At 36.0% G+C, this 12,511-nt stretch overlaps 1 protein-coding gene across 3 annotated transcripts in view; it reads right to left on the minus strand.

Moving 5' to 3' along the window:
• The window catches only part of OSBPL10 (oxysterol binding protein like 10), a 222,849-nt gene that overhangs the window by 72,703 nt on the left and 137,635 nt on the right, over nt 1-12,511 (minus strand). For all 3 annotated transcript variants that reach the window (XM_087915370.1, XM_087915371.1, XM_026717766.2), the window contains one exon: nt 6,786-6,922. In XM_087915370.1, coding sequence (XP_087771496.1) covers nt 6,786-6,922 — 137 coding nt within the window. The remainder of the gene's footprint in view (nt 1-6,785; nt 6,923-12,511) is intronic.

Here is a 12,511-nt window from a genome sequence, read left to right on the forward strand (position 1 = left end):
ATGATGGGGATGGCTGGAGAACAGTCACCAGGTTTACTTGGAAGGAATTAGAAAGAACCCACTGTACGAGAGGCTACTAGCTCTTGCAGGTCATTAACATGACGACAATCAGGGAAATTCTATCAGTCAAATGTCTATAACTAATAGTATTTTTTGTTCCATAAGATGCACCCCCCCCCCAAAAAAAATGGGTGGAAATGTCTGTGCATCTTAGGGAACGAAAAATAAGGGCCTTGGTGGCGGGGTTATTTTACAATGCTGAACCCTGCCTCTTCTGTCTTTGCCATTGCCCATTTTCTTCCTCTAAACCTCTAAACCTAGGTGCATCATATGGTCAGGTGCGTCTTATAGTGCAAAAAATATGGTAAGTGCTCCTAGATGCCAATGCCATTCATAATTTCTGAAGAGTTTATTTTCTCAAAATGAAAGCAATAACTCCCATCTTCAAGTGTCATCTCCAAGCCACACAACAATTTATATAGCAGAAATAACTGAACTGTCTCCCAGGAGTCACTTCAAATGAGCCACAAAATTTTAATCCAAATTCATAATTCAAAACAATTCAACATAAAAGAGCACTTTAACTTTAGCTTGATATTGTTACCTGTTTCTCTGTAGTGTATGTATGTAAAGGATTGTCAAAACAATATCCTACAATTAAGCAAAATTAATTATATCTGCAAATCCAAGGGTCAATCACTAAGATTTAAATATTCAAACAATAAGATTTTAAGATTGCTTAAGATTGAATCCTGGGGGACAGAGGTGGGAAGACTCATTTACTTCCTCATCTCATATTACCATTTCTTTAACATTTATCTAGGCAGGATCTTCAACCTCCAGTGTGCAGAAAGCAGCACTCTGCAGACCACAAGGAAGTGAGCTGTGAAAGTGAGTGAAGCCCCATCTGGGCATGTGCAGGATCAAGGCAGCACATTAAACCACACATAACCTGGACTGCAGAAAAACAACTGGAGCAGGGTGAGAAGATTCCTTTTTTATTTAGACCCTAACCTTAAAAAAACAGAAAGAAAATCCAGGAAAAGAGACTCTTAGAACTATTTCTTAAAGTGGTGAACAACCATAGAAAGAAAAATCCTAGACCCAAAAGGAACTAAGAAGAGAAAAGCTAAAGACCTTTAAAAAAAAAAAAGAAAATAGGATTTTTAAACTGGGTAGGTGTTGTTTTGGAAAGGCATTATAAAATGCTGGAACTATCTATTTGAATAGCCAACTATATCTATTTGAATAGCCAACTTTCATAAATTGAACTAAAATTGGATTAATCAATTTATCAAGACTTGTAACAACACTGAAACTTAAGCTGAGGCTGCCATCTACTGGTGAATGGAAAATATTCATACCCCTACAAGCCTAGGAAAATTCCTGATAAGAGAAACAAACAACATTTATCTGGAGGATTGTGGTAATACTTACTGTTCTATAACTATGTACTTTATGATTACCGGAGACTCTATTGTGAGAACAAGGAAGACTCTTAAGTAAAATAAAGTGACTTTTGATCTGTGGAAGCTACCTGGACTATTTAAATGGAACTGATTAATAATCTTGAGGTGTAAAGAAACTGTGTTGTGACATTGTTTGTAGTCAGGATGATGATGATGATGATGATGATGATGATGATGATGATGATGATGAGTATTATTATTATTATTATTTAATCTTTAGTGAGATTCAGAGTCTTTGGGGCTGGTTGGTAACTCAACAGCTCGAGTTCTAACCAAGGATCTAGGAACTGTTCATATAGCTTTGGAGGATATAAGCTGTTCCAAGTAGGGTGTTTTTTTGTAGAATCAGGGTATTCAAGTCTGATAAATTCAGGATTTTCAAATAGCAAGGCAGCCCTTTAGGTATTGCTCCAAGGGCTCCAATTACAATTGGGATAACATACGATTTCTTTTTCCAAAGTCGCTCGACTTCAATTTTTAAGTCCTGATACTTTGTGACTTTTCCTGCTGCATGTCTACAATTCGTGCATCACCAATGTCAATGAACCAAACCCTTTTCTTCTCAACTATTGTTATGTCAAGTGTATTGTGGGCCAAATGCCTGTCCATCTGAATTCTGAAGTCCCACAAGATCTTGACTTTTTTATTTTCCAGAACCTTCTCAACCTGATGTTCCCAGTAGTTGTTACTATACTCAAATCCAAACTTTTGGCATAGTTTCCAGTGAATGATTTTAGCAACTCGGTTATTTATTATTATTATTATTATTATTATTATTATTATTATTATTATTATTATTATTATTATTATTATTATATTATTATTATTATTATTATCATTATTATTATTATTATTATTATTATTATTATTATTATTATTATTATTAATGGCAGAGTCAGCCAGATGTTCAGACTGGCATTTTTGTCTACCTATCAAGTCCTTACTAAGGACCTGGGATAGGCACATCTGGATGTTTGATGGTGTTACAGATATTGCCGCAGGATGGAAGCTGTTCCAAGTAAAGCTACCTTCTACAATTGACTGATGGCAAATTTGTCAGTGCCTATGGTTTTCAAGTGGTGCTCCAATTATTTTGGGACTGCATCCAAGGTACCTATTACTATTGGTACTATCCTTGCTTGCCTTTGCCATAATCGTTCTATTTCTATTTGTAGGTTTTTGTATTTTGTTATCTTCTCCAGTTCTTTCTCTTCTATTTTGCTGTCTCTAAGCACTGCCACATCCATGTCCAGACTTTTTTGTCTTTCTTATTGACAACTGTTAAGTCTGGGTGTTATGTGGCATGTGCCTGTCTGTCTGGATTCTGAAGTCCCAGAGCAATTTAATTTTTTCATTTTCTATGACTATTTCTATTTTATGATCCCACCAGTTCTTGCTTACAGGCAAATTATATTTCTTGTAGATCTTCCAATGCACCATTGTTGCTACTTTGTCATGCCACTGCTTGTAGTCAGTTTGTGCAATCTTCTTGCAGCAGCTTATCAGGTGGTCCACTATTTCTTCAGGTTCTTTGGATAGATGGCACTTACTGTCTGTTCCTGTCTTCTCAATTCTGGCTTTGTATACATTTGTTCTTAAGGCTTGGTTTTGCGCAGTCAGAATTAATCCCTGGGTGTCTTTCTTTAACTTTCCTGCTCTTAGCCATTGCCAGGTTTTGTTATTATCTGCTTTCCCTGCTATTTTTTAATGTACTGGTCATGTAGTGCTTTGTCTTCCCATGCCTCCGTTCTGTTCTTCATTTGATCTTTCTTGTAGGCCAATTTGGTCTCTCCGGTAGCCAGCAAGCCTTCCTGGCATATTAACTTCAGTTAATGAAGACATACTAATGAAGAAGTGCATCTTCTTCACTGTCCTTCCAAAGATATCTTCCAAAGCCCCTTTTTCTTCTTCAACTATCTGATGTACTTGCAACATTCCACGCCCACCTATTTGCCTTGGTAGGTAAAGTCTGTCAATGTCGCTGTGAGGATGAAGAACATGATTCATTGTCATTATTTTTCTGGTCTTCCTATCCGTTGTTTTTAATTCTGTTTGAATCCAGTTCACTATTCCAGCTATGTATCTAATGACTGGTATTGCCCAGGTGTTGATTGCCTTGAAGGTATTTTCTCCATTGAGTTTGGACTTTAAGATCTTTTTCACCCTTTTGATGTAGTCATCTCTATTTTTTTCTTGACTTCAGTATGCTTGATGTTGTCAGCTTGAAAGATACCCAGGTATTTGTAGTAATCATCTTCATCCAGACTCTTAATGTTATTTTCATGGAGCATCTTGATTTCTTCAGTTTTCACTATTTTTCTTTTTATTTTGTAAATTTTATTTGAGATTTCACAAAGAGAAAAAAAAATACAAATAAAACATCTTTTTTGAAAGTCGCGTAATCCCAGGTTACATTTCTTCGTACAGACACAAATTCAGGTTCATGCTCATTTTTATATGCTATTCCATATCTTATTACTATTTTACATTTTCTACATAGCTTCTCCCCTCTTTTAATTTTCTCAATTTTATTTTAATTATCTCATCTCAATTCAAATCATTGTATTTATATTTTTTGTCTGTCCTGTTTCAATTATCTATTATCTTTTCTCATTAAACAAAATTTCTCCTCTAGTTACTGATTGGAGTATGACGCCTTTATATCTTTTCCCTAAAGTTATAACATTCAATATAATACATAACTTCCATTCGGATTCTGCTTGGTACATTCTTAAAATACACACTGTATTCTTAAAAAAAGAAAAAAATATAAATGTATATAATTAAAACAACATTCCATTCCAATTCAATTCTATCATTAATATTAATATTCATTAAAGTCTTAACATCTTTAACATTACTTTTCAATTAAATATCATACTTCTATGGGAACAATTAGAAGCTTTCAATAGTTAATTCCCCCCCCTTCACTTATATTTTATAAAACATTAACTAATTAAAATGTTCCCATTCCTTCCTAATTCATTTTATTTTATTTTATTTCACTTATTTTATTCACAAACATTTCACTAAATTACACTATTTTATCCCTCATTTTAATCATACGTTGTTTCCAATTTTCTAAAGTTATTTCTATTACTAATATAACAATACAATCTTATGTACCTTTACAGAATCCCTTTTTCAGTTAGATTTTCATCCATTATCTCTAAATAGGTCCTGTTTTTCTATATCTTGCTCCGGTCCTTTGTAACGTCTTTTCCTTTCCTTCTTCCCTCTCTTCTTCTCTCTCCCCTTTTTACCCCCTTGTCTCTCTACCTCTATTTCTCTCTTCTGTATTCCCCTTTTCTGTTGCTTTCCAGTATTATACTTATTTTTTGAATTATTATTTTTTCTTTGGTTGTTTTTTTAAGTCTTAAATTCTCCATTCTCTTCCCCCCCCCTTTCCTTTATCTTCCCCACATAAAATTGCTTGTTCATTAAAGATGGCTTCTTCTTTGTCCCAGTCTTCTTGCTTTGCAGTCGTTTCTTGTTGTTTCTCATAGTTCCAAATCTCCATTTCTAAGAATTGAAAAACGAAGCCAAAAGAACCCTTCCCTTCTTGTGCATCTTCTTTGTACTTTTTAAGTTCCATTTTCAATTCATCCAGAAGTGGTGACATTGTATAAATCTTTAAACAACCACCCAATTGATTTTAGTCATTCAAATATAATAACCAAGAATCCAAAGATCACCAAATAATCCAAATACATGCAAGCTGTTTCTTTTTGTTCTTTTTTTTCACTTTCTCTTCCTGGGGTTACTATTTAGTTACAAAGTTTCAGTTAAAACGTATCTTTTAGAAGTCTTGTTGAAGTTTTACTGTAGATTCTTTTTAATTCCAGGCAGTCTCCTCCCTCTTCCAGATCCTTATTCTTTTTCTCTCCCTTCCTGCTTATGAAAAAGAAAATTTTTAATGTCCAGAAATCTTTATTATCCCTTTGGCATTTTGTTTTATTTTCAGCTTAATTGCCTATTGATGTCAAAGCGGATTTTTCTGATTTCTTATTTAAGTCTCTTAGTTGTCAGTATAGGGAAGGAGAGAGAAGAAAAAAAAGCCAAACCTTTCCCTTTTCACTTTCCTTCACTGCTTCCGACTCTTCTTTGGGAACGATGTTATTTTTTGTAAGTTTAAATTCTAGGGTACCCTATTTGTTGCTTTTACAATTTAACCCAGTCAGCCAAAACTTTCACCTCTTATCTTCCTCCTGCACATTCTTTTCCAGTCAAGTTCTTCTTTGTGGTGGCCATTTCTGACCACCGCTGCAACTGCCTTTGGGAAAGGGAGTAATGGCCAGCAGAGGAGGAGAGATGCGGCTCTCCTCGACCCTGCTGGCGGTCTCCCCCCTCTTCACCACCTCTAAGGGGTGGCTTAGCCCCGAAACCAGCTGGCTCGGGGCGCTCCAGCGGCGAGCCCAGACAGAAACCGCGCACGATCACGGATTTCTGTCTGTCGCCGAAGAAACTTCAAACCGGAAGTCAGTTTTCACTATTTTTCCTTGTTTGATAGTGAGTGTGGCACAGTTGTCCAATCCAAACTCCATTGCAGTATCTTGGCTATATATTCGAATAGTGTTGAGCAGCGATTCTATTTCAAATGGTGTTTTTCCATACAGCTTCAGATCATCCATGTAAAGGAGGTGGAATAGTCTGGCAGATGTTTTTGATGTTTGATAGCCATGGCCTGAGTTATTCAGTGTTGTTGACAGAGGAACAATGCAATGACAAATAGAAGTGGTGATAGTGAATCTCCCTGAAATATTAGTCTTTTGATTTATTTACTATTTATTTATAATTTTTATTCTTATTTTATATTATTATTATTATTGTTGTTGTTGTTGTTGTTGTTGTTGCTGTTGTTGCTGCTGCTGCTGCTGCTGCTGCTGTTTGTATGAAAATGAATTATACTCAGAGGCCACACTGTTTATATAGTGATACTGATGTATATTTAAAAATAAAAATCCTTTTTTAAAACATAGTCTCCTATCTTCCTAAAATATAAGCTTCAGAAGAGAATAACAAAGAAGGTATTTTAGAAAGCTGTTATGTAATTAAATAAATTTATCAAAATGTTATTTTGGAATCTTTCAAGATGTAAACTAGACATTGATATGATTAGTCCAATCCTCCCAAGCAGCATATTCTAATTTGCCAATAAACCAACCATATTATGCCTAGATACAAGAACCTAAACCAAATTGCTGTATGACAGTATCCAAAATATAAATATAAAATATGTGCAAAATATAAAATATGTGCAAAGCCTTCAAATATAGTTTATAAATGCTGTTTTAATTATATTCATACAAGACTTACCATAGTTTCATCTTGTATCACAGATGGTATGACTGACAATGATAGACTGGCGCTTGCTGTTGTTAAAGAACCAAGGGCACTATTTTTCAGCATCTCTGTAGAATTTGACTTTGATCCATGCCATACTAGGATATTTTCTAAAACAAGAAAAAAGTAATCTGCAATATCTTTCCTACAACATGCATTCCAGGTATTCAATGTGAGGATGGGGAAATGACATAAAAAGCCTTGATAAGAAATATCTCTTTCAGCATATTTCTATCTGGATACATCTCTGTGGAACAGCAGACCTGGCCAGAAAGTTTTAAGAGACATAAGGAAATTGTAATTTTAAAAGTTCCTGCTGCTGCCCTTTATAACAACCTGTGTACATATATACTTTGAACCAAACCAATGCCATGTTTAATAATTGCCAAGTGCAGAGTATAAAAATAATACCCAGCATGATGCAGAATATATCTGAGAACCCACAATGTGGTTGTGCCAAGTACAGAAAAACTGAGGAGTTCATGGGAAGAGCATTTCGCTGATGAGTTACTTTTTCACAAACCTTATTTTGCACATAGCTATAAAAGTGTTACAAACCAGCCTCTGCCATGGACATGCCATGGGAGAATACAGCATACATATCCGTTGTCTGTCACAGGGACATTACATGTTTACTCCTGTAAGTATTTACCTTTAATAAAGGTTGTGATTATCACATTGGCTTTTGGGTCCTCTTTCTTAGACATCTCTCATGGATATAATCTACTTGAGGGCATTTGGGCATTAAATAGCAAAGGTAGGCTTTGATGAATCAAAAACAGGAACTCAGAGGAAACGGGACAAGAACCTAGACAAAAATTTCTCCTGCTATTTTTAACCCATCTTACTTTTCTTTTGTCACTGCAATTATCAAAATGTTTCTATATTTATCTACTTTTCTGAGTATCTGTTGTAAATGACAATCTTCCAATAAAATTATTTCATAGTTGGTTCTTTTGAAATTAATAAAAACTCAATTTTTGACTGGTATGTGACATTTAGCAGTTTAGTATTTTTACCCAGGCTAACACAGATGCTGTGGTACTTTTTTATTTCAGTGTGCTATTAATCATCTAAAATTGAATCTGAATATATTTATTTACTTTAAAAATTATCTTAACGTTTCTTTATAAAAATCTGCTGGCACCTGAAATTTCTTCAGTCATTTGGCGTTCATAGCAGCAACCACAGCCAAGAATCTGCTTCAAATAGAACAATATAGGCATAGATGAATGAACAAACTGTCTTTTAGGTTAAAAATAAAGTTGAAGCAGTTTCTACTCCAAGGAGAAGACTATTTGATTATCCAGAATTCTACAAGTGCTATTTGTTCACACTGCACTGTTTGTGATGAAACAAAGAAAGAATTCCAGAAGCTGTGCTTTTGCTTGCCTAGTGCTTTGTGCCTTAAAACATTCCAATGGCTTGAAACCAAAGCAAATATCACTGCTAGATCTTTGTGACTTTACTTTAAGCGATCTACAGAGATAATGCTGTTGGCTCCAGAGTCCCGGGTTTACTGTGTAAAAAACCTCAAACTCAAAATAATTCAAAGCATACATAGACAGGAAAGAAATATCAACACAGCTTGAAAACAAAGTTTCATTTAAAATGACACAACTGCTAAGTCTAAGAATATGACTCAACTCTACTGTAGGAATTCAATCAGGTAGGTTTGACATCTGATTGTTTATACTTATAGAATCAAAATTTCATATGCTGAGCCAAACTATACCAGTGTGATCAACTAAGTAAGAAATGCTTACATGTTAGGGTTTTCTTTGAATAGTAGAATTTCAAATTCATATGAGAAACATTGGGTTTTTTTTGTCATGCATCTCAAATACGGATGTTGTTTCAAATTGACGTGGTTGAAATTAAAAACTATTCAACAACTGCTACTTTAGAGTGGTGCATTTCTTTGATTTAAAAAAAGAATGAATATATTTTGAATCCAAGATAGCAGACAGACTGGGCCTTGTGGACTTGCTTAGGTTCCAGCAGCTGGGGAAATCTCCCATGGGAGCCCTGGGAGGTTTTGGCCACAATCTTGAATCAAAAAGCAGCCAAGGCCTAGAGGCCCTCTTTTAAGAAGAGATTGGACAATCATTTGTCTGAATTGGTATAGGGTTTCTTGCCTTAGTAGGGGGTTGGACTAGAAGACCTCCAAAGTTCCTTCCAACTCTGTTATTCTGAAATGATTGTGCCCATGCACCCTCTCATGGCCCTATGCTCCCAAAAATCCTTGTGGTTTGCAGAAGAGTTGAGGGTGCTGAAAAAGCCCAAATGACTGCTAGAGTGCCACTGGAAGAAAACTCAGAACAAACCAACTGGATATAAGTCACAGCCACTATTAAAGCCTACATGATGATGGTAAGAGCAGTGAAACACCACTATTTCTCCATTCTTGTTGCATCCACAGAGTGTTGCCTGATGGCCCTGGTCCCTCCTTGGGGAGGAAAGCTCACACAAACACTCATGGGGTTGTCAAGCATCTAATAAAATTGCTCAGATCTGTTTAATTTGAGATCACACATGGAGCAGGTCCATTAGAGATACCCAGGGAACAGACTTGCCTAGTTATCCAGGAACAGTTTGACCCTATTGGACCTGAGGTAATAGATAGGTTCTTTGCAGCTGTCCTTATTAGATCCTTGTCCCTTCTGGATGGTAAAAGCCCTCAGAGAGCAACCAGCAGGTGAGTCCAGGCAGTGATTACATCATTGCAGGAGGGGTATTTCTGGCATCATTTAATGATGCCTTGATCCACCCCCACCTCAAGAAACCATCATTAGGCCCCATCTGCCAGCACAATTTCCCATCCAGTTTATCACCTCTACTTTTTTAGGAAAGGTGGTAGAAAAAGTTATTGCACTGCAGCTCCAGAGGGTCCTAGATGAAATAGATAATGTGGACATCCTTCAGCTGGGTGTCAGCCTGCAAAACAACTTCAGCTGAAGCCATATTTATTTCTGCTTCGTTTCTTGATTGCCATTCAAGGGAGAGGGGGAGAGCATGGGGGGAACTCAAGAATGGGGTGCCTCAGCTGGCAAGCCATAACATCCACCAGCCACCATGAGAATCAAGGTTATGTCAATGGACACCTGTTGAGGTTTACTGGGAAGCTACATCTGGACTGATTGATTCATGTAACCTGAGAGACACAAGGGGGTGAGGAGGTCTTATTCTTTTAACTATCCCTAAGCATGGGAATAATTTAGAACTAGCTTCACCTTTATAAGTGCTGATATGATGTACTCAATAAATTACAAATTATAGATTACCAGAGTTGGAAGGGATCTTGTAGGTCATTTAGTCCAACCCTCTTCCCAAGCTGGAGACCCTACACCATTTTTGACAAATGGCAGTCCAATCTCTTCTTGAAAGTCTCAAGTAATGAAGCTTCCACAACTTCCGAAGGCAAAAGATCTCTTGAACCTGAACAAAGTATCAGAGTCCTCACTTCCCAGAGTCCATTACTTGGAATGATGACACTGGGTTTCAGGCCTGGTTACAGGACAGAAATGGCATTGATTGTGCTTGTGGATGATCTCTGGTGGGAGTGAGATAAGGGTCATGCATCCACTCTTGCTCTCCTTGATCTCTTGGCGGTTTTTGATACCATCAATCATGGTATCCTTTTGGGCTAGCTGTGGGGTTTAGGTCTACTGGCACAGTACTGCACTGATTTGGCTACTTTCTCCAAGGCCAGTCCCAATCAGTGTTGATAGAGAGCAAGAGGTCCAACAACAACAAGCGCAGAACTCAAAAACCGTCTAGACAATGGAGAAAAGGACCTGTACATTGACTACAGAGCTGACTGCATCAAAAGAAAGTCACACAACCCACTCCGCATCCAACCCCACCCCATCCAATCCAACATCACCCAAAACTAGGCATGCACGCCCCCAACTACCTCTATTCCAACAACAACTGGCCTTAAATGCAAGCTACTCAATGCAAGAAGCCTTGTAAATAAAATACCTGAATTTCTCCTCTTACTAAATACGGCTAAATTCGACATTATATTTGTCTGTGAAACATGGCTCAACGCATCTCTCCCTGACTCCATTACCACAGTAAACGACTATCATGTTTACTGATCAGATTGTGAAATCCATAGAGGAGGTGGTGCTGCTATCTTCTATAAAATATCCCTACATCTAAAAAACATCCAAGTTACCCAGCAGCTTGCTATTCCTGAGACCATCGTCTGTGAACTGTTCTTAAATATCACATTTCGGTTTTTACTATGTTACAGAGCCCCTGATTATGACATCGAACATCCAAACAAGCTAAATACACTACTAACATGGGCAGCATCCTGCCCACACGCTTTTATCTTTCTTGGTGATTTCAATCTACCTCATATAAACTGGACCCTTAACAAATGTACAACTGAACCCACACATGCAACCTTCTACAATGCAGTAACAAATCTGCAACTAGAACAACTAGCAATCAACAATACCAGACTTAACAACTGCCTCAATCTCATCTTCTGCAATAGTTTGAATTCAATTTACAGAATACAAATTAAAGAACCCTTTTGCAACAGTGACCACAACATGATTGACTTTTGTCTCAACATACGTCCACACAAAAATCATCAGATTTGGAATTATGAGAAACAACAAGAAATGCCTGTAGAACAAGCAGATTGCGACAAAGAAGAAGCCATCTTTAATGAACAAGTAATCTTAGATAGGGAGAAAAAAGGAAAGGGGGAAAGAGGGTGGAAAGTTTAAGATTGGGAAAAACAACTCCAAAAAAAGTAGAGTGAAAAATAAGTATAAAATCAGAAAGCAACACAAGAGGGAAATGCAGAAGAGAGAATTAGAAATAGAGAGACAAGGGGGTAAAAGGGGGAGGGAAAAGATGAGAGGGAAGAAAGAAAGGAAAAGAAGTAATAAAGGACAGAAACAAAATACAGAGAAACAGGGCCTATTTAGAGATAATGGGTGAAAATTTAATGGAAAAAGGGATTCTGCAAAGGTACATAAGATGGTATTGTTATATTAGTAATAGAAATAACTTTAGAAAATTGGAAACAATGTATGATTAAAATGAGGGATAAAATAGTGTAATTAGTGTAGTGTAGTGTAGTTAGTGTAAAAAAACAGAAATAATTTTAGAAAATATGAAACAATGTATGATTAAAATGTCTGATAAAATAGCTATCGTAATTCAGTGGAATGCTTGTCACTAAATAAATGTAATAAAAGGTATATTTAATGATTTATAAAACATATGTGAAGAGAAATAAGGGAAAAATATGATTATATGTGTTTTTAAGGAAGTATGATATTTAATTGAAAAGAAGTGTTAAAGATGTTAAGATTTTAATGATTATTAATGATAGAACTGAACTGGAATGGAATGAGGGTTTATAATTACATATGTTTACAATCTTTTTTTTTTTTTAGAGAATATAGTGTGTATTATAAGAATGTACCAAGCAGAATTCGATTGGAAGTTATGTATTATGTATTATATTGAAGGTCATAACCTTAAGGTATATATTGAAGTTTAAATAAGAGTTGAATGGATGTAATTAAAAGATATAAAGGTGTCATACTCCAATTATTAACTACAGGAGAAAACTTGTTTAATGAGAAAAGATAATATGAAATTGAAACAGAACAGACAAAAGTATAAATATAATGATTTGAATTGAGATGAGATAATCAAATTAAAAT

The sequence above is a fragment of the Pseudonaja textilis genome, chromosome Z (assembly GCF_049901715.1).
Source record: "Pseudonaja textilis isolate UNSWEBS1 chromosome Z, rPseTex1.2, whole genome shotgun sequence".
Lineage (NCBI taxonomy): Eukaryota > Metazoa > Chordata > Lepidosauria > Squamata > Elapidae > Pseudonaja > Pseudonaja textilis.